This window comes from Chiloscyllium plagiosum, unplaced genomic scaffold, assembly GCF_037043375.1.
Source record: "Chiloscyllium plagiosum isolate Xiang-an unplaced genomic scaffold, Cpla_swu_hap1 HiC_scaffold_33, whole genome shotgun sequence".
Taxonomy (NCBI): Eukaryota; Metazoa; Chordata; class Chondrichthyes; order Orectolobiformes; family Hemiscylliidae; genus Chiloscyllium; species Chiloscyllium plagiosum.
In genome coordinates, this window is record NW_028270171.1 from 29,840,989 (window position 1) to 29,868,978 (window position 27,990).

The following is a 27,990-nucleotide window of genomic DNA, read 5'->3' on the forward strand; positions in this document are numbered from 1 at the left end:
TTGTTGCTTAATTGGAAGTCAATGTGGATCAGAATGGAGTGATTGTTGACCAAGATAAAGTGTGAGTTAGACAGAAACAACATTGTTCTAATGACCGGAATTTTATGGAAATAGAATGTGGGAAGCTGGACAACAGCATATTTAAGTCAAATCAACCTGGGGTGCAGGTTCATAGCTCCATGAAAGTGGAGTCACAGGTGGATAGGATAGTGAAGAAGGCGTTTGGTATGCTTTCCTTTATTGGTCAGAGTATTGAGTACAGGAGTTGGGAGGTCATGTTGCGGCTGTACAGGACATTGCTTAGGCCACTTTTGAAATATTGTGTGCACCTCTGGTCTCCTTCCTATTGGAAAAATGTTGCAAAACTTGAAAGGGTTCAGAAAAGATTTACAATAATTTTGCCAGGGTTGGAGGATTTGTGCTATAGGGAGAGGTTGAATAGGTTAGGGCTGTTTTCCCTGGAGCGTCGGAGGCTGAGGGGTGACCTTATAGAGGTTTACAAAATCATGAGGGGCATGGATAGGATAAATAGACAATGTCTTTTCCATGGGATGGGAGAGTCCAGAACTTGAGGGCATAGGTTTAGGGTGAGAGGGGAAAGATATAAAAGAGTCCTAAGGGGCAAAATTTTCACACAGAGGGTGGTACGTGTATGGAATGAGTTGCCAGAGGAAGTGGTGGAGGCTGGTACAATTGCAACATTTAAGAGGCATTTGGATGGATATATGAATCCAAATATGAATATGAATATGAGGGAGAAAGCGATCTGGGAAGATACAGGAGCGGAGACCATTTATTCAGATACGTGTGGGGTAAACATTGATTGGATCAAATGATGAGTTACCCTGACATGACATTTCTGTATTTCTGTGTAAGCTTGTACTCTGGGAGCAGTACACACGGTGTTCTTGCCTCTGTATTTCTCAGCACCATCTCTCACCAACTGAGCAATTGAAAAAACAATTATCACGAGGTTAAACAAGTAACTGTATTGACTGGAGAGATATGCAAAGTACAAGGCTGGTCACACTGACCTACTGATTACAGCTGCCTTGATTCCAACAGGAACAGACTGGTGCCAGACTGCTTTCCCCTGAGATTGGTTCACTCCAGTGTTCGGGTTTCAGTGTTTCACTTTCCCTGTGATAATTCGGTTCAATATTATCAATACCAAGGGGTCCCCAAAACAATTGGATTTTATTTGTGATACATTCCTGATATTTGTACCACCTGCTTATTGAATGTCGAGCTTCATCATTGGGTGAATATTTGGACAGCTGAATTCGTTTGTTATTTCGTGGTTTGAAGTTTCCACGGATGTTTTGCTGCTTAACTACGTTCAACAGTGTAAACTTTGGTCAATATTACAGCATGGAAAACATGATCACAAATGGAATATTTTATAATTTAAAGTCAGGAGCAGCCTATCAGCAAGCCGAGGCTTTTCAAGGAGTTTCCAATTTTAAAATATTTATATTTCACGCTTTTTTTTCAGTCATGGTTTGACGGTGTCACTCAGTTGGGAAAACATTTATTGCCCATCCCTAATTGCCCTTGAGAAGTTGGTGGTGAGTTGTTTTCCTTGAACTGCGGTAGTTCAGGGGTGTAGGGACACTGCTGTTATGCAGGGATTTTGATCCAGTGACAGAGATGGAACAGTGATTCCACAATGGAATGGTACATGACTTGAAGGGAAACTTGCAAGTGGCAGTGTTGTGTTCGAAACTGTGGGATTATATAATATGTATTATTTGTTTGGTTTATGGATTTTCAATTAGTAACTGATGCGTTTTCTTGGGTCTGAAGTTAATATTTAACTTGTAAGTATGTCCACAGTTTTAGTTATAAAATAGTTCTCAAGGCCTGGCTTTAGGGTGATTGACATGTTCTGCCCCACTAATGTTTGTGCATCTTCATTTGTCTTGCTGACAAAGCAAGGTAAATAATAGGGCCTCAAGATTTTAGAGGGCTCAGGGACTTGACCTTTTTAAGCTTGACACCCAAAGCTTGCAGAGTTTTTTTTTCACTTTGGGCTTTGGGACAGTCCTGTGAAGTTTTTGAATGAGGATGACAGTACTCCTGAGAAAAGAAGGATATATAGTGAACTAGAGTGAAGAGTTCATGTTAATCTCAGAGCCAGAAGTGTTGGGATAAACCCCTGAAGAGGTTACTCCGAGCCTGAGTATATTTAAGCTCAGAGCTGGAAATGTGTTGCTGGAAAAGCGCAGCAGGTCAGGCAGCATCCAAAGAGCAGGAGAATCGACGTTTCGGGCATGAGTCCTTCTTCAGGAATGAAGAAGGGTTCATGCCCGAAAAGGCAATTCTCCTGCTTCTCAGATGCTGCCTGACCTGCTGCGCTTTTCCAGCAACACATTTTCAGCATCTACTCGACACTTCTGGCTGAAGATTGCTGCGAGTGCTTCAGCCTTATCTTTCACACTGGTGTTCTGGGTTCCTCCATCATTGAGGATGGGGATATTTGTGGAGTCGCCTCCTCCAGTGTGTTGTTTAATTGTCCATCACCCCACTCACAACTGGATGTAATAGAATTATGGAACTTCGATCTGATGCACTGCTTGTGGGATTGCGTAGCTTTGTCTATCACTTGCTGCTTCTGCTGTTTAGTAGCTTCACCAGGTTGACACTTCAGTTTTAGGCATACCCTCCTGAACTTTCCATTGAACCAGAGTTAATCTCCTGGCTTGATGATAATAGGTGAGTGGAGAATTTCCAGATGGAGCACTTCCCTCTATTAAAAGTTTGAACGAAAGAACAATTCCACGTGGCTCTCTGAATTTAAATAAAATTTCACTTTCCCAAATCATCTCAATAACCTGGATGTGGGTTTGCTCGCTGAGCTGGAAGGTTCATTTCCAACGTTTCATGACCCTACTAGGTAACACCTTCACTGGGCCTCCAAGTGAAGCACTGTTGATAATTCCTGCTTTCTATTTATAGAACATAGAACATAGAAGAATACAGCGCAGTACAGGCCCTTTGGCCCTCGATGTTGCGCCGATCCAAGCCCACCTAACCTACACTAGCCCACTATCCTCCATATGCCTATCCAATGCCCGCTTAAATGCCCATAATGAGGGAGAGTCCACCACTGCTACTGGCAGGGAATTCCATGAACTCACGATTCGCTGAGTAAAGAACCTACCCCTAACATCTGTCCTATACCTACCCCCCCTTAATTTAAAGCTATGCCCCCTTGTAATAGCTGACTCCATACGTGGAAAAAGATTCTCACTGTCGACCCTATCTAAACCCCTAATCATCTTATACACCTCTATCAAGTCACCCCTAAACCTTCTTTTCTCCAATGAAAACAACCCCAAGTGCCTCAGCCTTTCCTCATACGATCTTCCTACCATACCAGGCAACATCCTGGTAAACCTCCTCTGCACCCGTTCCAGTGCCTCCACATCCTTCCTATAGTATGGCGACCAAAACTGCACACAATACTCCAGATGTGGCCGCACCAGAGTCTTATACAACTGCATCATGACCTCAGTACTCCGGAACTCAATTCCTCTACCAATAAAAGCCAGTACGCCATATGCCTTCTTCACCGCACTATTTACCTGGGTGGCAACTTTCAGAGATCTGTGTACATGGACACCAAGATCCCTCTGCTCATCCACACTACCAAGTATCCGACCGTTAGCCCAGTACCCCATCTTTTTATTACTCTTACCAAAGTGAATCACCTCACACTTAGCTACATTGAACTCCATTTGCCACCTTTCTGCCCAGTTCTGCAGCTTATCTATATCCCGCTGTAACCTGCCACATCCTTCCTCACTGTCTACAACTCCTCCGACTTTCGTATCATCCGCAAACTTACTCACCCAACCTTCTAACCCCTCCTCCAGGTCATTTATAAAAATGACAAACAGCAATGGTCCCAAAACAGATCCTTGCGGAACACCGCTAGTGACGGCACTCCAAGATGAACATTTGCCATCAACTACTACCCTCTGTCTTCTTCCAGCCAGCCAACTCCTAATCCAAACCTCCAACTCACCCTCAATACCATATCTCCGTATTTTTTGCAGTAGTCTACCATGGGGAACCTTATCAAACGCCTTACTAAAATCCATATACACCACATCTACTGCTTTCCCCTCGTCCACCTCCTTAGTCACCTTCTCAAAGAATTCAATAAGGTTTGTGAGGCACGACCTGCCCTTCACAAAACCATGCTGACTATCCTTGATCACATTATTCCTATCCAGATGTTCATAAATCCTATCCCTTACCATTCTCTCTAAGATTTTGCCCACAACAGAAGTGAGACTCACCGGCCTATAGTTACTAGGGTTATCCCTACTCCCCTTCTTGAACAAGGGAACCACATTTGCTAGCCTCCAATCTTCTGGCACTACTCCTGTAGACAACGAGGACATAAAAATCAAGGCCAATGGCTCTGCAATCTCTTCCTTTGCTTCCCAGAGAATCCTAGGATAAATGCCATCAGGCCCAGGGGACGTATCTATTTTCACCCTTTCCAGAATTTCCAACACCTCTTCTCGACATACCTCAAAGCCATCCATTCTACTTAATTGTGACTCAGTACTCACATTGACAACAATGTCCTGTTCCTGATTGAATACTGACGAAAAGTATTCATTCAGTGTCTCCCCAATCTCTTCAGACTCCACACGCAACTTCCCACTACTATCCTTGACTGGACCTATTCCTACCCTAGTCATTCTTTTATTCCTGACATACCTATAGAAAGCCTTAGGGTTTTCCCTAATCCTACCAACTAAGGACCTTTCATGTCCCCTCCTTGCTGCTCTTAGCTCTCTCTTCAGGTCCTTCCTGGCTACCTTATAACTCTCAATCGCCCCAATTGAACCTTCACGCCTCATCTTTACATAGGCCGCCCTCTTCCATTTAACAAGGTATTCCAATTCCTTATTAAACCACGGCTCCCTCACACGACCCTTTCCTCCCTGCCTGACGGGCACATACTTATCAAGGACACTCAATAGTTGCTCCTTGAACAAGATCCACATATCAATTACACCCTTGCCTTGAAGCTTACTTTTCCAGGCCACACATCCTAAGTCATGCCTCACAGCATCATAATTTCCCTGCCCCCATCTATAACTCTTGCCCTGTAGTACACACTTATCCCTCTCCATCACTAGAGTAAAGGTCACCGAATTGTGGTCACTGTCCCCAAAGTGCTCACCTACCTCTAATTCTAACACCTGGCCTGGTTCATTACCCAGAACCAAATCCAGTATGGCCTCACCTCTTGTTGGCCTATCTACATATTGTGTCAGGAAACCCTCCTGCACACATTGGACAAACACTGATCCATCTAACGAACTTGAGCTATAGCTTTCCCAATTAATATCAGGAAAGTTAAAGTCCCCCATAACAACCACCCTATTACTTTCACTCTTCTCTTGAATCATCCTCGCAATCCTTTCTTCTACGTTTCTAGGACTATTAGGAGGCCTGTAAAAAACTCCTAACAGGGTGAGCTCACCTTTCCTATTCCTAACCTCAGCCCGAACTACCTCAGATGGCGAGTCTTCATCCATCGTCCTTTCCATAGCTGGAATACGATCTTTGACAAGCAATGCCACACCTCCCCCTCTTTTACCCCCACCTCTTACCCTACTAAAACATTTAAACCCTGGAACCTGCAACAGCCAATCCTGTCCCTGTTCTACCCATGTCTCCGTAATAGCCACAACATCGAAGTCCCAGGTACCAACCCACGCAGCAAGTTCACCTACCTTATTTCGTATACTTCTTGCATTGAAGTATACACACTTCAAACCACTTTCCTGTTTACAGGCACCCTCCTTTGAAATTGATGCCATGTTCCTAACCTCCCTACATTCCAGGTCCTGCACCCTAAAGCTACAGTCTGGGTTCCCATGCCCCTGCAGAGTTAGTTTAAACCCCCCCCAAGAGCACTAGCAAACCTCCCACCAAGGATACTGGTGCCCCTCAGGTTCAGGTGTAGACCATCCTGTTTATAGAGGTCCCACCTTCCCCAGAAAGAACCCCAGTTATCCAAATACCGGAATCCCTCCCTCCTGCACCATCCCTGTAGCCATGCATTTAACTGTTCTCTCTCCCTATTCCTCGACTCTCTATCACGTGGCACGGGTAACAAACCAGAGACCAAATTATATATAATTTGGAGATGCCGGTGTTGAATTCGGGTGTACAAAGTTAAAAATCATACAACACCAGGTTATAGTCCAACAGGTTTAATTGGAAGCACACTAGCTTTCAGAGCGACGCTCCTTCATCAGGTGATAGTGGAGGGCTCGATCGTAACACAGAATTTATAGCAAAAATTTACAGTGTGATGTAACTGAAATTATACATTGAAACATTGATTGTCTGTTAAGCCTTTCATCTGTTAGTATACAGTGATAGTTTCACTTCTTGTGTAAATCACAAAACCTTTTTTTAGAAGTTGCATTCCCAGGTTAGCTGTTAACAATGGTGATAGCTAGACAATATGTTGAAGCTGTTAGCCCCCTGTGTTCTCTGTCTATGCCATGATGTTTAGATTGATTTTAATCTAAAACGTGAGATAACAATCTAAACATCATGCCATAGACAGAGAACATAGGGGGCTATCACCATTGTTAACAGCTAACCCGGGAATGCAACTTTTAAAAAAAGGTTTTGTGATTTACACATGAAGGAAGTGAAATTATCACTGTATTCTAACAGATGAAAGGCTTAACAGACAATCAATGTTTCAATGTATAATTTCAGTTACATCACACTGTAAATTTTTGCTATAAATTCTGTGTTACGATCGAGCCCTCCACAATCACGTGATGAAGGAGCGTCGCTCCGAAAGCTAATGTGCTTCCAATTAAACCTGTTGGACTATAACCTGGTGTTGTGTGATTTTTAGCTCAATTTATATAGAGTCATAGAGATGGACAGCATGGAAACAGACTCTTTGGTCCAACCTATCCATGCCGACCAGATATCCCAACCCAATCTCGTCCCACCTGCCAGCACCCGGCCCATATGCCTCCAAACCCTTCCTATTCATATACCCATCCAAATGCCTCTTAAATGTTGCAATTGTACCAGCCTCCACCACTTCCTCCGGCAGCTGAGTACATACACGTACCACGCTCTGTGTGAAAAAGTTGCCCCTTAGGTCTCTTTTATATCTTTCCCCTCTCACCCTAAACTTATGCCCTCTAGTTCTGGACTCCCCGACCCCAGGGAAAAGACTTGATCTATTTATCCTATCAATGCTCCTCATAATTTTGTAAACCTCTATAAGGTCACCCCTCAGCCTCCAAAACTCCAGGGAAAACAGCCCCAGCCTGTTCAGCCTCTCCCTGTAGCTCAAATCCTCCAATCCTGGCAACATCCTTGTAAATCTTTTCTGAACCCTTTCAAGTTTCACAACATCTTTCCGATAGGAAGGAGACCAGAATTGCATGCAATATTCCTAAAGTGGCCTAACCAATGTCCTGTATAGCCGCAACATGACTCAATACTCTGTACTCAATACTCTGACTCATTCAGGAAAGCTTCCCAAACGTCTTCTTCACTATCCTATCTACCTGCGACTCCACTTTCAAGGAGCTCTGAACCTGCACTCCAAGGTCTCTTTGTTCAGCAACACTCCCTAGAACCTTACCATTAAGTGTATAAGTCCTGCTAAGATTTGCTTTCCCAAAATGCAGCACATCACATTTATCTGAATTAAACTCCATCTGCCACTTCTCAGCCCATTGGCCCATCTGGTCCAGATCCTGTTGTATCTTTGGGTTGGTGATGTAATTTCCTGTGGTGACATCATTTCCTGTGGCAATGTCATTTCCTCTCTTTTACTCAGGAAGTGATAGATGGGGTCTAACTCAATATGTTTGTTGATAGAGTTCTGGTTGGAATGTCATGCTTCTAGGAATTCTTGTGCGTGTCTCTGTTTGGCTTGTCCTGGGATGGATGTGTTGTTCCAGTCAAAGTGGTGTCCTTCCTAACTGTTGTTAGACCCTATCTACACCTAATGAGAAAAAGAACAGGACCTGACATAACCACAGAAATGATGTCACCAACCCAAAGAAACCCAAACATATACACTGTAAATAGAAAGCAGGAATTATCAGCAATGCTTCGACTGGAGGCCCACTGAAGATGTTGCCTAGTAGGGTGACGAAACGTCTGGAAATGAACCTTCCAGCCGGAGTGTTTGATGGGAGTCAAGATTAGTGTGGTGCTGGCAAAGCACAGCAGGTCAGGCAGCATCCGAGTAGCAGGAAAATTGACTTTTCGGGCAAAAGGCCTTCATCAGGAATGAGCTGAAAATGTGTTGCTGGAAAAGCGCAGCAGGTCAGGCAGCATCCAAGGAGCAGGAGAATCGACGTTTCGGGCATAAGCCCTTCTCCTGAAGAAGGGCTTATGCCCGAAACGTCGATTCTCCTGCTCCTTGGATGCTGCCTGACCTGCTGCGCTTTTCCAGCGACACATTTTCAGCTCTGATCTCCAGCATCTGCAGCCCTCACTTTCTCTCATCAGGAATGAGCTCAATTTCTGATTTTCCTGCTCCTCGGATGCTGCTTGGCCTGCTGTGCTTTGCCAGCACCACACTAATCTTGACTCTAATCTCCAGCATCTGCTGTATCCAGCATGTGCTGTATGCGGACAGAGTAGAAATTGCTATATTTTGTTTGCTAAACCTGTGTTGTCACTGACATGCAAATATTTGATGGGAACAATTTTAAAGGAGTTTTACTTTCAGTTTAAAAGAGCAAAGGAAGCTTTACTCTGTAGTTAACCCCATTTAATCCCTATCCTGGGATTGTTTGGGGACAGTGTAGAGGGAGCTGTACTCAGTATCTAACTTTGTGCTGTATCTGTCTTAAGAGAGTTTGATAAGGACTTCAGGTGCTTTTTGTTGGGCGGGTTTTGGAGTAATCAAGTGACCATATTCCTCCTTCCATGAAGTCATGTGATCCTGAACATCTTTCATTTGATGTATATTGAACAAGGTGTTAATGTGCAACTGTTGGCCCATTCCTGAATCTGTCCTTAGCTACAGTTCTGAGGAGTCTGGCATGAAACACAGTCTCTCTGGCTGATTCCAGGACACCTTTGGACATTGACTGATCCCCTGTTTGCTGTGTGATAAACCAGAACGGTCATACTGATCTGAGTTCTTGTGAACAAACCCAGTTGTACAGCCAAGAGGTCATTCAGTTGCGATGTGACTCGAGGACTGGCAAACCAGATCTCAACAGCAACTCACAGAGTCATCATCGAAATTCGGAACTGAAATTTTGAGAAACTGGAACCCTGAAGAATTTGTCAGTGATGGCTCGGGGAGTCCTGATGCTGACGTTTTGGAGGCCCAAGTTAACAGTCTTGTTTTTGATTGTGATCAGCCTGGTGCTGCATATCTTGATCGCTCTGTTGCCTGTTCAGGAGCTAAGTGGTCAGGAAAACTGTGCCCATTCCCCACAGGCGGCTGCTGGCCAGAATGTTCCTCTGCTCCCGAACCGATCAGTGATGAAGAGCAAGCAGTCAAAGACAAACAGAGAACTTCAGAATTATGCCAGCACCAGGATATCTGGCCGTGCTTCTCAATCCCTGGATTCAAATATCAAGAGCCAGATATTCCATCAAAAGAAACATACAGAGTCAGGCTTTAAGCTGGAGAGTAAACTTCAGAGGGAGCGCTTTAAGTCAAACATCTCCAAACTGACTGCATTGTTTCAACATCCACTGTACAACACCCCGATTCCAACACTGACACCAGACGATCAGCTGTTCTCTGAGAGTTCAGCAGAAAAATTCAATCCGAAAAGCAAAAACCCTGATGGTTGGTGAGTGGGGCATAACTCAGTTAACTTCTGGAACTATAAGTAAGAAGGGTTTAGAGGGATTTGGGCCCATTTGTGACTAGATTACATTAGGATATCTGGTCAGTGTGGATGAGCTGGATGGAAGGGTCTGTTTGCAGAGGGAGGGATAATAGAGACAATGTGATACTTTGAAGGATAAACCATACAAAAAAGCATCAGCAGTACACCAATCAGCCCCTTCAAGCCCACTCCGCCATTTAATAAGCTCCTTGCTGATCTATTTGTAACCTCAAATCCACATTCTTCATCCCCTGATAACCTTTCACCCTCTTTACCTAGCAAGAATCTAAACACCTCCACCTTAAAAGAACTCTGTATCTGCCACATTTTTGGGAAGAGAGTTCACGACCCTCTAAGAGAAAATGTTTCACCGCGTTTCCTTTTCTATTGGTTGACCCCTGATTTTTAAACAGTGACCCCCTCGTTCCAGATTCTCCCACAAGAGGAAACCTTTTCCACATTGACCAGGCATCTCAGGATCTTGTATGTTTCAACCGACTCAACTTACTCGTCTGAACTGCAGAGGATACAAGGAGAAAGTGAGGACTGCAGATGCTGGAGATCAGAGCTGAAAAATGTGTTGCTGGAAAAGCGCAGCAGGTCAGGCAGCATCCAAGGAGCAGGAGAATCAACGTTTCGGGCATAAGCCCTTCCTCAGGAATCCTGAAGAAGGGCTTATGCCTGAAACGTCGATTCTCCTGCTCCTTGGATGCAGAGGATGCAAGCCTAGCCTGTCCAATCTTTCTGTATAAGACAATACCCTCCTCACTGCAGTCTAGTAATTTTCTCTGTACTGCTTGCAATGCATTTACATACTCCCTGAAATAAGGAGATTAATACTGTTCACAATACTTCAGTGGTTATCTTACCAATAACTAACACATAACTTCATATCTTTTGCTTTCAATTTTCCAGTAAAAAAATAACGACACACTCTTGTTTACCTAGTGCCCCTGTGTATGAACCTTTTGTGATTCATCCACTCAAACCCCTAGGTCTTTCTGCATCTCAGAGCTCTACAATTTCTCATCACTGTTCTGTTTTTTATTCTCCTGCCAATGTCTTCAGTTACTCCTGTGTGAAACAAAGTGTACCACTACACTCAAAGCACATTGCATGTAAAGTATTCTCTCACAGTGAGTACACGGTGCCTAATATCATCAAATCGTTCTTTAAATAGGGGATCCAAACCTGCCGACAGTACTCCAGATGTGGTCTCACCAGCGCCTTGTACAGTTGCTGTAAGCCTTTCCTACTGTTATACTCCAGCCCCCTTGAAATAAAGGCCATTATTCCATCAGCCTTCCTGATTACCTGCTGTCCCTGTGGGCTAGCGTTCTGGGTTTCGTGCACAAGTCCCCCCAAAGTCCAGTTGTGCTGCACTTTATGCAGTATTTCTTTATTGAAATAAAATTCTGTTCTCTCTTCCAAAATGAACTGCTTCACATTTTCCCAGATTATACTCCTTTTGTCAATTTACGTCACCTCTTTTCTCTCCTTTCAGATGCTGCCAGACTTGCTGAGATTTTCCAGCATTTTCCCTCTCTAATGTCCCAGGAATTAGGAACCCTTGCACCACCTCACCAGCCACATACTGATCCGAAACATCCTGCTATTTCCACTCAGACACTACATTTTCACCAACTCCAAAACCTGGGCTCCCTGAATCTGCAGCTGGAGACACTTCCTGCACACACGCAGGTCGAGGGTACTGGAAATGTTCCCCGCTTCCTGCACAGGGCAGGAGGAGTACAGGAAGGCAAACAAGGCAAGGAAATACATGATGAACGATAGGATCCTGGGAAGCACCAAAGATCAGAGGTATGCATGTCCATTGGTCCCTTAAGATATCAGGACAGATGGATAACATGGTTATGAAGGCATATAGGATACTTGCCTTTATTAGTCAAGCCGTTAAACTTAACAGGAGGGAGGTTATGCTGCAACTGTATAAAACATTGGCTAGACCACAGCTAGACCTGGAATCCACATTATAGGAGGGTTCTGACAATGTTGGAGATGGTGCACAGGAGATGCGTTTGCTGGAGAGTTTTAATTATGAGGAGAGATTGGACAGACCGGGATTGTTTATCTTCGAACGGGGGGGACATGATTGAAGTGGATAAAATTATGAGAGGCAGAGATATACACCAATGTTTTAGAAAGTTGTAACGAGAGTTCCTTGCATCTACACCCTGCATAACGAAGGCAAGTCATGTCGCATCTGTATCGAACTTTAATTAGGGCCGCATTTGGAATATTGCGTGCAGAATCATAGAATCTCTACAGTGCGGAAAGAAGCCATTCACCCCATCGAGGCTGCATCGACCCTCTGAAGAGCATCCCCCACTCCAGACCCATCCCCATCCCCCAATCCCACATTTACCATGCACATCCTTGGATATTATGGAACAATTTAGCATGGCCAATTCACCTAAATTGCACATCTTTGGATTTTGGGAGGAAACCAGAGGAAACCCATGCAGATGCTGGGAAATGAACCCAGGTCCCTGGTGCTGTGAGGCAGCCATGGTAACTACTGAGCCACCGTGTCACCCCTTTGATTTGCTGCTTTGTGTTTTATCTGTAGGTTATGCCTTTTCACACCTTGAATTCTTGTGTTGACACTTTAGGTATCGATGGACTTGTGCACCAAGGTCCTTTTGTTCCTCAATACCTCCCAGATCAGGATTAAATCCCATCTGCCTTTGTTCTGCCCAATTTACCAGCTGATTGATATCAGACTGTAGCCTGAGACTATCCTCCTCACGATCAACAACAACACTAATTTCTGAGTCGTCTGCAAATTTATAATTATATTTTCTACATTCACAACCAAGTTTATGAAGTTGTAATAAGACTTCCCTGCTCCTATATTCTACGTCCTGGCTAATGAAGGCAGGTATCCCATATGCCTTCTTCGTCATCCTATCTACCTGTACTTATACCTTTGGGGATCTATGGACATACACAGCAAGGTCCCCTTGTTCCTCAGTACTCCCCAAAGATCTACCATTCATTGAGTAAATCCTTCCCTTATTACCTCCCAAAATGCATCACTTTACACTTATCAGGATTACATTCCATCTGCCATTGCTCTGCCTAATTTACCAGCTGATCAATGTCAGACTGTAGCCTGAGACCATGCTCCTTATGATCAACATCACCTCCAATTTCTGTACCATCTGCAAACTTACTAATTACACCTTCTACATTCACATCCACAGTGTTAAGGGTCCCAATGCCGATCCCTGTGCTACTCCACTGGTCACAGCTTTCCAATCACAAAAACAGCCCTTCCCTTTGCCTGCTATCTGCAAACAAATTTTGGATCGAGTCGCCAACTTGCCTTGGATCCCATTCGGACCTTTTGGACCATCCTTCCATGTGGGACCTTGTCAAAGGCCTGAGTAAAGTCCATGTAAACTACATTAACTGCATCACCCTGTGTGTCTTACAATTGTGTCTTCCACAACCACCTGATGAAGGAGCGTCGCTCCAAAAGCTAGTGCTTCCAATTAAACCTGTTGGACTATAACCTGGTGTTGTGTGATTTTTAACTTTGTACGCCCCAGTCCAACACCGGCATCTCCAAATCATCAATATAATCAGTCACCTTTTTAAAGCACTCAACTAAATTAGTCAGACAGGATCTCCATCTGACAAATACCTCCCTCCCCCCATACACTCTGTACTCCCGAAGGACCTTTTAATGCTCAGTACCAACACATATTTCCTTTCTCTTTTTCAAGTTCTAAGTCTCCCGTGACATACAGGGTTTCCCTTGACCTATGACCTTGTCTTTCAATCTGAGAGGAATACGTTGGCCCTGAATCATCTCTATGCTACATTTAAAGATTCCCACTCTCCAAATATAATCATGTCTGAAGTCATTGCTCCCCATCTATGTTTGCCACATTCTGTCAAATGATATTGAAATTGGACTTCTTCTAATTTTGACACTAAGTTTCCCCACTATCCTTATCCCCTTCCTATAATGCCTTTGAAACATAGAGATTTCTGGATAGTGACCATAATCTTTTCCACTGACATTTTAAAAACTTAACTGGCTTCATTCTCGAGGATTAGGTCTAGCACGGCCATATCTCTATTCGGACTACCCACATAATGGCTCAATAAATTGCCTTGGACACGCTTTAAAAATTCCACCCTTTCGAATCCTTCCACATTAAGGTGATCCCAGTTGATGTTAGCAAAATTGAAATCCCCCACTACTATAATACTATTCGCCTTTCCCACTTTTGCTAACATTTCTGCTTCCCTATGTCCCTCTGACTGCTGGGAGACCAGTAATATAATCCCAGCGATGTGGTCACCCCTTTATTTTAATTCCTAAACTCTACATAGATGGCCTCATTTGAAGAGCCTTCTCAGTTATTTTATAGATTAGATTATCTACAGTGTGGAAACAGGCCCTTCAGCCCAACAAGTCCACACCTACCCTCCGAAGAGCAACCCACCCAGACCCATTCCCCTACTTTACCCTTGACTTATGCGCCTAACACCATGGGCAATTTATCATGGCTAGTTCACCTAACCTGCACATCTTTGGACTGTGGGAGGAAACCCATGCAGACACGGGGAGAATGTGCAAACTTGTGCAAATACAGTGGCAACAGACAGTTGCCTGAGGCAGTGATTGAACCCAGGTCACTGGCGCTGTGAGGCAGCAGTGCTAACCACTGTGCCACCGTGCCTCCCTCCTTGCTGCAGCGATGGTTTTCTTTATCAGTAATGAGGCTGGAAGCGTCCCTGGTTTCCTAAGTATTGCAGCAGGGACATTTCACAGGACCAAATTCTCCAGACCATTGTGATCCTTACCAGCTATAAACAATAAAGCCGGAACAAATTAGTCAACCTTACCCATTACTCACCAAATCAAATTCCTCACTCTCTTATTATATTCCTAACAAACTACAAACCACACGGATACTACTCACTCAATTCCTAAAGGTGGTTCCTGAACAGCCAACCATCTCACTACTGTTTCTCCCTGTTCAGGATGAAGATTTTTTCGCCTGGGACAAGGTCGTCTCCCACAGACTCTGCTCAGACACTCTGATTCCTACCAATTGTCCCTACAGTGTGGACTTCCTGTGATGTCACTCTTTGTGCTAGACCCCCATTCCTGAGCCACAATTTATACCATTCAAAGACCTTACAAACTACGAATCGATCAAAAAACACCTCTTCCCTGAATTCCCACGCTGCCCCAAACTTCCCAAAGTATATCCTGACTGAGGCTGTGCCTCCCTCTGGATGGATTTGAACTCACTTTGCTAGCCTTGCAAAGCTTACTGATCCTGCAGTTTCAACAGTCCTTCCCTTAGCTACAGCTGAGGTGTGTTAAAGTGATTCTCACTAGTTAAACTTAGTTAAAAAGCACACAACACCAGGTTATAGTCCAACAGGTTTAATTTGAAGCACTAGCTTTCAGAGTGCTGCTCCTTCATCAGGTGGTTGTGGAGTGTAAGATTGTAAGACACAGAATTTATAACAAAAGTTTACAGTGTGATGTAACTGAAATAATATATTGAAAAAGACCCGGATTGTTTGTTAAGTCTCTCATCTGTCAGAATCACCATGTTGGTTTCAGTTCTTTCATATGTAAAAACGTTTTTTAGATGTTATATTCTCATGTCGGCCCAGATAACATATTGAAGGTGTGAGCTTCCCTGTGTGTGACTGTCTGTGCCACAATGGTCAGATGTCAACAGTAGTTAAACTTCAACAGTAGTCGACACCTACTTAGGTTCTAATCAGGCCTCAGATGATTGATTGACAACTATATCTCCATCAGATGAATCAGCTACCTCATTACCGTTTTAAATGGAACACTTATTTTTAAAAGTTTAAACTGGAGAAAGAAAAGAAAGATTTCCTCATTCACGCTGCTCCAAAATCCCTAAAATAAATACTGACTTGGGCTGTACTTCATTCTGATGTGCTCTCTCCTTCCTGATTGTGTGAAGCACCATTTGCAATGCCTCAGATACTGAAGCAGTTCATGTCGAAATGCAGCAAGATCTGGATAATATCCAGGTTTGGGTTGACAAGTGCCAGACAATGATTATTTCCAACAGGAGAATATAACCACTTGCCCTTGACATTCAACCCTGACTCCCCACTGTCACTATCCTGTGGGTTAACATTGACTTGTCATCTAAATACAGTGGCAACAAGAATAGGTCAGAGGCTAAGAATATTGCAACAAGTAATTCACTTCCTGACTTCCCAAAGCTTGTCCACAATCTATAAGTTGCAAGTCTGAGTTTAAGTTTGGCTTATTATTGTCACATGGACCAAGATACAGTGAAAAGTGTTGTTTTGTGTGCTATACAGGCAAGATCATACCATACACCGTGCATCAGGGTAGCAGAACAGAGTGCGGTGTTACTCTGTGTCTTATTCTCCACAACCACCTGATGAAGGAGCAGCGCTCTGAAAGCTGGTGCTTCCAAATAAACCTGTTGGACTATAACCTGGTGTTGTGTGATTGCAAACAGTGTTACAGCCACAGAGAAGGTGCAAAGAGAGAGATCAGAATTAACATTTCAGAGGTCTGTTTATAAATCTCTTAACATCAGGGAAGAAGCTATTTTAAAAGTACATGCATTCATACTTTTCTGTCTTCTGCCCGATGGAAGAAGGTGGGACAGAGTATAACCGGGGTCTTTGATGATGTTGGCCGCTTTCCCGAGGTAGTGGGAAGTGTAGATGGAGTCAATGGATGGAAGGCTGGTTCATGTGTTGGACTGGGCTGTGTTCACAACTCTCTGTAGTTTCTTGAGGTCTTGGGAGGAGCAGTTGCCAAAACATGCTGTGATCTATCCAGATAGGATGCTTTGTATAGTGCATCTATAAAAATTGGTAAGAGTCTTTGTGAACATGCCAAATATCCTTAGCCTCCTGAGGAAATAGAGTCGTTGTTGTGCTTCCTTAACTGCCGTGTCAAGATTATTGGTGATCATCACTCCCAGGAATTTGATGCCCTTGACCATCTCCACCTCAGAACCATTGATGCTGACAGGGGCGTGCCCTCCACTCTGCTTTCTGAGGTCAATGATCAGCTCCTTCATTTTGCTGACGTTGATGGAGAGATTGTTGTCTTTACAGCAAGCTGCCTAAACACTCAATCTCTTTCCTGTACAATACTCCCCACTTGCCTGGATGGGTGCAGCCCCAACAACACTCAAGAAACTTGGTACAATCCAGGACAAAGCAGCCCACTTGATTGGTACAGCATCAACAAGCATCCACTCCCTCCACTGCCAACGCTCAGTAGTGGTAGTGTGTACTATCTAGAAGGTGCACTGCAGAAAGTCACCAAAGATCCTTTGACTGCACTTTCCAAACCTTGACCATCGAGAAGGCCAAGGGCAGCAGACAAAAAGAAGAATCTGCATCTGCCAGTTCCTGTGCAAGCCACTCACCACCCTGACATGGAAATATATCACTGCTCCTTCAGTGTCGCTGGGTCAAAATCCTGGAATTCCCTGCCTATGGATATTGTGGGTCTACATCCAGTGCATGGACTGCAGCAGTTCAAGAAGGTGGTTCACCATGACCTTCTCAAGGGGCAACTAGAGACTGGTAACAAATACTTGCCCAGCCAGTGACACCCATGTTCTGCAAATTAATGAAAAAAGAAATTTTGACTGTCATACTCTAAGATACCATGTTTCTCTAATTCCCACCTCCTGTTCATGGTCAACTCTTACTGTAGTTTCTGGATTAGTGGTGCTGGAAGAGCACAGCAGTTCAGGCAGCATTCAAGGAGCAGCGAAATCGACGTTTCGGGCAAAAGGCCGAATAAAGGCAGAGAGCCTGAAGCGTGGAGAGATAAGCTAAAGGAGGGTGGGGGTGGGGAGAGGGTAGCATAGAGTACAATGGGTGAGTGGGGGAGGGGATGAAGGTGATAGGTCAGGGAGGAGCGGGTGGAGTGGATAGGTGGAAAAGGAGATAGGCAGGTCAGACAAGTCCGGACAAGTCATGGGGACAGTGCTGAGCTGGAAGGTTGGTACTTGGGTGAGGTGGGGGAAGGGGAAATGAGGAAACTGTTGAAGTCCACATTGATGCCCTGGGGTTGAAGTGTTCCGAGGCGGAAGATGAGGCGTTCTTCCTCCAGGCGTTTTTACCTCTTACCGTAGTTTGTTTGTGATACTCTGAGATACCACACTTATGTACATTATGTCCAAGGAGCTCAACTATACCAAGTCTGTGCGTGATACTTTCATATACTACAGTTTGTGCACAGTTTGCTCATATCATTTGGGTTGTGGACTATTCTGATGCCTGCTATATTTTGCAGAGGTTGAAGTGATTTTTCTCTTTTCCCAGGGTCAGTCATGAGCAGGAATATGTCCTTCCAGTTGATGATTCCTCTCCTGGAAGTTACACAAATTGGATGAAATTCTTTCTTGGAATTAATCGTTATGAATTGTACTCACGCAACAGCAGCATCGTTGCCCCTTTATTAAAAGAGCTCAGCACCAGCAAGATTGTCCGTGTTGGTAAGGAGGCATTTTAATTTCTCCTTTGTTATTGATGTGCTAAGAGCCTCGGCATTCCTAGTTTTTGCTAGTTTTACTTGTATGCTCACTGTTTGTGTTCCTTGTGCAAATACTCCCAGGTCTCTCAACATCAACATTTACAAGTTTTGCATTTACAGCTCTATGTAAAACAAAAAATTCCTCTTGCATCTTCTTTAAAATTTTCCCTTCTTACCTTAAATCTAGTATTAGCCATGGGAACTATGTAGCCCTTACTAGTGGTATGTCCAGCTCGATAAATGTGCTATCCCTGAAGAAGGGTTACACCTGAAACATCGACTTCCCCACCTCCTGATGCTGCCTGGCTTACTGTGTTCTTGCAGCCTCCTGCCTGTCTACCTCAGATTCTCCATAGTGGGTCCATCTGTCCTTCCAGATGCAACATGTGGCAATTAGTCCTCTAGTCAGTTTGTCAGAAAACTAGAAAGTAGAATTCATTTAGGATGAGTGTGAAGTAATATGTTTTGGGAAATGCAATGAGGCAGGAAAAGGACATCATCTGGGAGAATACCAAATTATGTGCAGGGACAGAGGGAGTGGAGCGATTGTAACCAAGTCAGCCAGGTGGACCTCACAGAATATGAGTTCCCTGATTAGGGCTGTTAATCTGGTTCAATCAGGGAGTCCTGGCTGACAGATATAAACAGGAGTGTCAGACATCCTGTTCACTCTGAGAGCTGGCTCTGAGGGAGCTGGATCAATGTCAAGGACTCTCCATGTGTAGGTAAACGATGACTTGGTGAGGGGATAGCAGCCTCTATGCAGTTACTTCAGAAATGATTGTTAAAATTCTTTCCTCTCATTCACCACTTTTTCAAGTGTCTTTGGGAAGTGTTTTGAAAGCAAACAGCTTGTTCAATGTCTCTGCCATTTCCTTGTTTTGCACAACTGTGGCCCCAGAGTCCCTCTCTCCAGGACCAGCATTAGCTATACTTAATCTTTCCTGATTTCATTATTTACAAACACTCTTGCTATCTAACTAATTTTCTTTTAACCTTTACATCATTCTTATTGTTAGTTATTCTCCACTGGTTCATATAATCAGATCACTCTTCTGAGCCACACTATTTCAGAATTATAATCTTCCTTTCAGGTTGATAGAGTTGCTTACTTTCTTGTTTAGCCACCGGTCATTCTCTGCCTGAGTTAAATCACTGCTGAGAGTCATTAAATATCTCTGTCAAAGACACCACATCTCTGCTGTCTCACCTTTTTTTTGTAAACTCACTTTTTCAGTCACTTTACCCTCACGATCAACTTTATTCAGATTTAAAACACTGGACTTTAACCCATACTTTTTCACTTCAAATTCAACACAAAGTTTGATTACGTTATGATTGCTTTCGCCCAGGCTTGTTTATCATAGGTTATTGAGTAATCATGTCTCATTCTAAATTCCAGAACAGCCTGTTCCTTAGTTGGCTCACTCAGAAGTTGACTCCAACATATTCACTTATTTTCCAGGCTACATTTGCCAATCTAGTTCACCCAATCTATGTATAGATGAAAGTCACTGATTATTACTGTAGTCTCTTCCTTACACACCCCAGTTATACCTTCCTGTTGGCACTGCCCTCCAGTGTACCTCCTGACAGGAGGCCTATAAATTGCTCTCATAAGTGACTTCCTGTTTCTTGTCTCTACCCAATTTGATTCTACGTCTTACTTTCTAATTTAGTCCCCATCTGCTCATGGTCCCTCTTTCCTAGTCCTACCTGTATCATCAGGACCATTGTGGATCACAACACCTTGATCTTCCCCCTCCCATTCTGAGCTGCTCTCCAGCCTCAGAGGATGTGTCTTCAATGGGAAGGTGAGCTGCTCTCAGCTGAACGTCTCTCTCTCTCATTGTTTCCTGCCCCTGAACTATAGCTACATTTCTGTTTAACCAACAGCCCCCCCCCCCCCCCTCCACCCCCAACTTGATAGGCTTCCTACACCAAGGTGCTATGGTCAGTTTGCTCAGCGTTCCTGCAGCCCCTGCTCTTGTCCTCACATGCCGCAAGGCCTGAGGTTCTTCCTGTACTTGCTGCTGGATCTCCATGTTTAGCTTACTCCCAGTTACACCCTCCGGCCCTGAAGTATCGAGTTGAGACAGTGTGACTACTTCCTGGAAGAAAGTGTCTCAGTAATTTTTCACCTCATTGATGCATCGCCATGTCTAAAAACCAGACGCTGGCTCATTAACCCAGAGCCAAAGTCCCTTGAGCTGCTGACACTCAGTGTAGATGTGGTTGCTGTGGGTGACATGGGTGTTTATGATCTCCCACATTCTGCAGCTGCAACGCATCACCTGCCCTACTGCCTTGATGATGTTTTATTAAACTAAGTCCAAAAATGTCACGCAATTGTTAGGTGTAGTTCCTAGGAATTACCCTAATGTCCACTCACATCAAGTCTCCTTCCACTGTTCCAGTGACTATTTAGTTTAATGAGTCTCTGGACAGCCCTTGTTATATCATCAGCAGGACACTAGCCCAGCACAATTTGCTATATCTGGCTGACAGGGTCTGTGGGTGAATGGCTGGGTTTGGGCGCACACGCTCAACTGTGTTTTTAGGTGCAGATATTTTTGGTCATGGGTATATATGTGTATGGACAAGGGTCTGGGGATGCATTGGATTAGTGAGTACATTACTTGTGCTGTCCTAGGTCAAATAGCTTCTGTCAGTGTCCAGATTCAGGAGACCAAGGCCTGCAGTGGGTGGGAAGGTGAGCCCAGACCCAGGACAGTGTGTGAGCAGGCCCAGGATAGTTTGAAGCCAGGCACAGGATAGTGTGAGGCCAGTTCCAGGACAATGTGAGGCTAGGCCCAGGATAGTGTGAGGCCAAGCCCAGGACAGTATGAGGCCAGTTCCAGGACAGTGTGAGGCCAAGCACAGGACAGTGTGAAGCCTGTCCCAGGACAGTGTGAGGCCAGTCGCAGGATAGTTTGAAGCCAGGCACAGGATAATGTGAGGCCAGTCCCAGGACAGTGTGAGGCTAGGCCCAGGATAGTGTGAGTTTAAGTCCAGGACAGTGTGATGCCAGGCCCAGTATAGTTTGAGGCCAGGCACAGGACAGTGTCAGGCCAGGCACAGGACAATGTGAGTCCAGCCCCAGGACAGTGTCAAGCCAGGCACAGGACAGTGTGAGGCCAGTCCCAGGACAGTGTGAGGCTAAGCCCAGGATAGTGTGAGGCCAAGCCTAGGACAGTGTGAGGCCAAGCCCAGGACAGTGTGAGGCCTGGCACAGGATAGTGTGACGCTAGGCACAGGACAATGTGAGGCCAGGCCCAGGACAGTGTGAGGCCAGGCCCAGGACAGTGTGAGGTCAGGCCCAGGACAATGTGAAGCCAGGCACAGGACAGTGTGAGGTAAAGGTCCAGGACAGTGTGAGGTCAGGTCCAGGATAGTGTTGAGGCCAGGCCCAGGACAGTGTGAGGCCAGGCACAGGACAGTGTGAGGCTAGGCCCAGGACAGTATGAGGCCAGGCCCAGGATAGTGTGAGGTCAGGTCCAGGATAGTGTGAAGCCAGGCACAGGACAGTGTGAGACCAGGCCCAGGATAATGTGAGGCTAGGCTGAGGACAATGTGAAGCCAGGCTCAGGACAGTGTGAGACCAGGCCAAGGACAATGTGAAGCCAGGCCCAGGACAGTGTGAGACCAGGCCCAGGACAGTGTGAGGCCAGGCCCAGGACAATGTGAAGCCAGGCTCAGAACAGTGTGAGACCAGGCCCAGGACAGTGTGAGGCCAGGCCCAGGACAGTGTGAGGCCAGGCCCAGGACAATGTGAAGCCAGGCTGGGATGGGGAAAATGAGTCCTGGCCTTGGGTTAGGATGTGAGGGGGGAATGGGAGCAAAAAGTCACGCCCAAGGGAGAGTGAGGCCTACTGGAGCTGGAGAGCAGTGAGGCCTGATCTTGAGGGGAATGAGGGACCAGGCCTAGAAATGGGGCCAGGCCTGAGTGGGATTGAGGATGAAAAGCCTGGCTAAAGGAGAGTTAGACCAGATCAAAGAGGAAGTGAGGCCGGGCCTGGGAAGGAGTGGCACAGAGGGGCCAGGCCCAAGGGGAATTAATGCCAGGTTGGATGGGGGCATGAATGAGGGTTTAAGCCAACATATTGACCACGTATCTATTAAATATTTATTATATATCCACAAACATATGATCAAAGAGTAAAGGTAGGCCACTTGGCCCTTCAAGCCTGCTCCACCATTCAATAAGATCAGGGCTGATCTGGTTTTAACCTCAGCCCTACATTCCTGCATATTGTTGGGATAACATGTTAGCAGATTAGTGCTGCTGGCACTAAACAGGGTAGGGGGTTCTGTAGGGGCAGAGTGCTGCTGGACAATGAACACTGAATAGGGTAGGGGGTAATGTGTGGATAGAGTGCTGTGGACAATGGGTCATGGTTAGCAGCGTTTACAGGAGAGTAATTGCTGAATTTTGTTTTTTCTAGTTCAAAAACGTGGTGGGACCCAGTTGAAGTTGACAATATCGTTGGAGAATTATGGCAAAGCGTTGTTTAAACCAATAAAGTAAGTCACCCTGACGTCAGGCCCTGCCACCCTGATGACATAGAAACATATACTAGGTGCAGGAGTAGGCCATTTGGCCGTTTGAGTTGCACCACCATTCAATACGATCATGGCCATTCCCACTTTCTCCCCATACCCCTTGATCCCTTTAGCCACAAGCTCACTCTGAATATATCAAACAAACTGGTTGCAACAACTTCCTGTGGGAGAGAATTCCACAAACAACCAACTCTCTGAGTGAAGAAATTCATCCTCATCTCAGTCCGAACAGCTTGCCCCTTATTCTTAGTCTGTGAACTCCTGGTTCTGTACTTCCCCAATATTGGAAACATTCCTCCCACACCCAGCCTGTCCAGCCCCGTCAGGATTTTGTTTCTGTGAGATCCCCCCTCCCATTCTTCTAAATCCCAGTGAGTACAAGCCCAGTTGTCCCAGCCTTTCCTCATAAGTCAGTCCTGCCGTCCCGGGAATCAGTCTGGTGAACCTCCACTGGGCTCCCTCAACAGCAAGGATATCCTTCCTCAGACTTGGAGACCAAAACTGCACACAATACTCAAGGTGTGGCCTCACCAAGGCCCTGTATAACTGCAGCAAGACATCCTTACTCCGACACTCCAATCCTCTCGCTATGAAGGCCAGCATGCCATTAGCTTTCCTCCCTGCCTGCTGCACCTGCGTGTCAGCCCTCAGTGACTGTTCCACCATAACACCCAGGTCTCGAAGCGCCTCACCTTCTCCTAAACAACCACCTTTCAGATAATAACTGCCTTCCTATTTTTGCCACCAAAGTGGGTAACCTCACATTTATCCACATTATATTGCGTTTGCCAAGTATTTGCCCACTCAGCCAGTCAGTCCAAGTCACCCTGCAGCCTCTTAGCATCCTCCTCACAGCACACCCTGCCACCCAGCTTAGTGTCATCTGCACATTTGGAGATACTGCATTCAATTCCTTTATCCAAATGGTTAATGTATATTGTGAACAGCTGGGGTCCCAGCACTGAACCCCACTCATTACTGCCTGCCAGTCTGAAATGGATCCATTTATTCCAACTCTCTGCTTCCTGTCGGCTAACCAGATCTCTGTCCATATCAATACATTACTTCTGATACCATGAGCTTTAATTTTCCTCACTAATCTCTCGGGTGGAACCTTGTCAAAAGCCTTTTGAAAGTCCAGATACACAGCATTTACTGATTCACCCTCGTCCCCTACACTGGTCACACCCTCAAAAAATTGCAGAAGATTTGTCGAACATGATTTCTCTTTAGTGAAACCATGCTGACGAGGACTGATTCAGTCATCGCTTTCCAAAGGCTCAGTTATTACATCCTTAATAATTGACTCCAACATTTTCCCCAGCACTGATGTCAGGCTAACCGGCCTATATTTCCCTGTTTTCTTTCTCCCTCCTTTTTTAAAGAGTGGGGTTACAATAGCTATCCTCCAGTCCATTGGAAGTCATCGAGAAGCTACAGAATGCTGGAAAATGATCACCAATGTACCTGCTATTTCTAGGGCTACTTCCTTAAGTACTCTGGGATGCAAAGTATCAGGCCGTGGGGATTGGGTTTTAATCCCAACAATTTCCCCAATACCATTTCCTGACCAATAAGGATTTCCTTCCATTCTCCTTCTGACCCTCTGTCCCCTAGCATTTCTGGAGGTTATTGGTGACCTCCTTAGTGAAGACTAATCCAAAGTATTTGTTCAGTTGGTCTGTCAAGAGGCTTGGTTGGCCTGGTCGATGCTGTTGGCCTGAGAACGGACCCCACGTTGTTGTGAAACAGCAAGAGAATGGATGTGGTACACTGACCCTTTGAGAAGGGGCTGGGGCAGATGACTGACCCAGGCAAGACCCAAGTTTGACCAGATCCCAAAGTGCAGACAGCCCTGGATAACTAAGGGATAGCCTGGCCCACCAGAACCGAATGGACATTGAGCTGCTCTGGGTGCAGGTTGCTGGCTGTCCACATGGAGCTGGTTAGAGACAAACACAACTCCAGCTGCTGGACCTTAAAGTCGACAGGCAGGAGACTGGAGGAACACAGCAAGCCAGGCAGCATCAGGAGATGGAGAAGTCAACGTTTCAGGTGTAACCCTTCTTCATGGAGCTGCCGGAGGTCACCGGCCTGAGCTGGACCAGGGATATTCTGCCCGCAACACCCCCCACACCCCTGCCATCTCGCAGTGTCTCGATGTACCTAATCTCTGAGCCTGTTCGTGTTGATTAATCAGCTTTAATTCCTTCAGACAGACTCGGGAAGAGGAAACCTCTGTTGACCTGTTCTACTTTTCTGATTTTGAACGTCACAATGCGGAGATTGCTGCTTTTCACTTGGATCGGTGAGTGACCAGGAACCCCCCTACCACAGCTGTCAGCAACCAGCCAACTCCTGGGCCAGAGGCCCGGTTGATGTGGAGGTGGTCAGTCTGAGGAGAGGAGGAGCTCGGTCCCTGGGGAGGGGTTCAGTCTGTGGGGAGGGGTTCAGTCTGTGAGGGGTGGAAGGGGTCTGTGAGGAGGGCTCCGTCCATGGGAGGGAAGAGTCAGTCCGGTGGAGGGGGTTAATCTGGTAGAGGGACCATGGATTTGGGTCTTGGGGAATGCAGTGGGTACGGGTCATTCCTCAGTGTGTGAGGTGTATTGCGATGGTCTCCAAGTGGTCAGTGTCTCGGACTCTGCCCTTTGTGATATGTTGCAGGGCCTTGAACTTCGATAAACGGAGAACGTTTCAAGGTTAGTCAGTGACAGCAAGCTGAGGGCGGTGAAGAGTGACAGACCTCAGTGGGCTGGAATTTAGGGGGTGGGGGAGGAGTAGTGTGTGTGTGTGTGTGTTGGGGGGAGGGGAGGTGGAGGTACCTGAAACATCTAGCGAAATGTGAAGTGAAACCGTTTGCTTCCACAATTGGGACGGAGATCTGAAATAAAGGGCGCTTTCAAAAAGAACAGTGAAGCCTGTGGAGATACATATGAAGAGAGCAGGACAGGTCGAGAAGGAGAAGAACATACAACAGCCCCTTGTTTCTGAAGGAGTGGCAGTTAACATAAGAACCTGGAGGTTGAGGAAACCTTTAGGCCTGAGTGTTGATGAGCTCTGGGCACCCGGGCCTTGTCAGGGGTGATAGGGTGAATTTTCCAGCACGAGGGCCATGAGTGATTGGACTCACGCAGAGATGCTGAAGGTTCTGACAATGTTAAGTTTGACTGAAAAGCTCAAAATTGCACCATTTTAGTGGAGAAATCAAGGAGCAACTGCACAGCCGGAGGTCGTTAACCATGGTAACCGTGTTAGTGGGAGATGGGGAAGTGACAACTAGGTAGGGTATTGAGGGTATTGAGGGTATTGAGGGTATTGAGGGGTAGGGATGGGGTATTGAAGGGTAAGAGTTGCAGATATTGAGGGGTTGGATTTGGGGCTATTGAGGGGTAGGGATTAGGGATATTGGGGAGTAGGAGGTGCAGGTATTGGGGATAGGACTTGGGGGTACTGAGGGGTAGGGGTTGGGGGTATTGAGGGGTAAGGGGTGGAGGTATTGAGGGGTAGGGGTGGGGGTGTTAGGGGTTCGGGATATCGAGGTTGGACCACTGGTAATATAATAACATGGAATCAGGGAGCTTTCCCTTCATGTCAGTAAAAATTGATCTGAATGACCTTGCTATTTTAATTCATGCAGTAAACATGGTAACGGGGAGTGGGCCGAAGCAGGGGCTGTGGGTTGTTGTATCCATCTGCCAGAGTTTTAAGCCCTGTGTAAACGGTGAACACCACGGGGACTAAAGTCCATCATAACCCCACAAACTAATTTCAATTTAATAAGTTCCATTGGACTTTTAGGGTGTGTGTGTGTGTCTGTGTGTGTGTAGGTGTGTGTGAGTCACTGTGTATGTGTGCGCACGTGTTTGTATCTATTGTCTGTGTATGTGTGTATCTGTCCTGTGTGTGTATATATGTGAGTAACTGCCTGTGTGTGTATATGTATGTGTGTGCGCCTGTGTTTGTATATGTATCTATGTGTCTCTGTGTGTGTGTATCTGTGTGGGTGTCTGTGTATATATGTGTCTGTGTGTATATCTGTGTGTGTCTGTGTGTGTGTATATGGATCTGTGTGTGTGTAGCTGCGTGTGTGTCTGTGTGTGTGTCTGCGTGTGTGTCTGTGTGTCTGCGTGTTTGTGTGTGTGTGTGTGTCTGTCTGTGTGTCTGTTTATCTGTGTCTGTGTGTCTGTGTGTGTGTCTGTGTGTGTGTGTCTGTGTGTGTGTGTGTGTCTGTGTGTGTGTCTGTGTGTCTGTGTGTGTGTGTGTCTGTGTGTCTGTGTGTGTGTGTGTGTCTGTGTGTCTGTTTATCTGTGTCTGTGTCTGTGTGTGTCTGTGTGTGTGTGTCTGTGTGTAGCTGCGTGTGTGTCTGTGTGTGTGTGTTGGGGGGGGTGGGGGGATGAAATGGGGTTGTTGAGGAACACCACTGAGGAGAGGTTAATCCTGTGTTTGTGTTTTGAAGAATTTTAGGTTTCCGAAGAATTCCTCCAACTTCGGGTCGTTGGGTCGACGTGGTAAAGGAGATCCGAGAGCGGACGTTCGACAAACACCTAGAGAGGACTTTCTTCATCTCCCCCGGTGAGAGAGAGAGAGAGGGAGGGATAGAGGGGGAGGGGGAGGGGGAGAGAGAGAGGGAGGGGGAGAGAGAGGGAGGGGGAGGGGAGAGGGAGGGGGAGAGAGAGGGAGAGGGAGAGAGAGGGAGGGGGAGGGAGGGGGAGGGAGAGAGAGAGGGAGGGGGAGAGAGAGGGAGAGAGAGGGAGAGAGAGGGAAGGGGAGAGAGAGGGAGGGGAGAGAGAGGGGGGGAGAGAGAGGGAGGGGAGAGAGAGGGAGGGGAGAGAGAGGGAGGGGGAGAGAGAGGGAGGGGAGAGAGAGGGAGGGGGAGAGAGGGGGAGGGAGAGAGAGAGGGAGGGGGAGAGAGAGGGAGGGGGAGAGAGAGGGAGGGGGAGAGAGAGGGAGGGGGAGAGAGAGGGAGGGAGAGAG

At 46.0% G+C, this 27,990-nt stretch overlaps 1 protein-coding gene across 2 annotated transcripts in view; it reads left to right on the top strand.

Annotated features, from left to right (window-relative positions):
* The first annotated feature begins 9,174 nt into the window (after positions 1-9,174).
* The window catches only part of LOC122541985 (extracellular serine/threonine protein kinase FAM20C), an 80,482-nt gene continuing 61,666 nt past the window's right edge, over positions 9,175-27,990 (top strand). Inside the window, exons 1-5 of one of the 2 annotated variants that reach the window (XM_087978124.1) lie at positions 9,175-9,842; positions 18,243-18,415; positions 22,899-22,977; positions 25,232-25,324; positions 27,473-27,588. In XM_087978124.1, coding sequence (XP_087834250.1) covers positions 9,331-9,842; positions 18,243-18,415; positions 22,899-22,977; positions 25,232-25,324; positions 27,473-27,588 — 973 coding nt within the window. In that variant the 5' untranslated portion in view covers positions 9,175-9,330. The remainder of the gene's footprint in view (positions 9,843-18,242; positions 18,416-22,898; positions 22,978-25,231; positions 25,325-27,472; positions 27,589-27,990) is intronic. The other variant, XM_087978125.1, reaches the window with a different exon arrangement.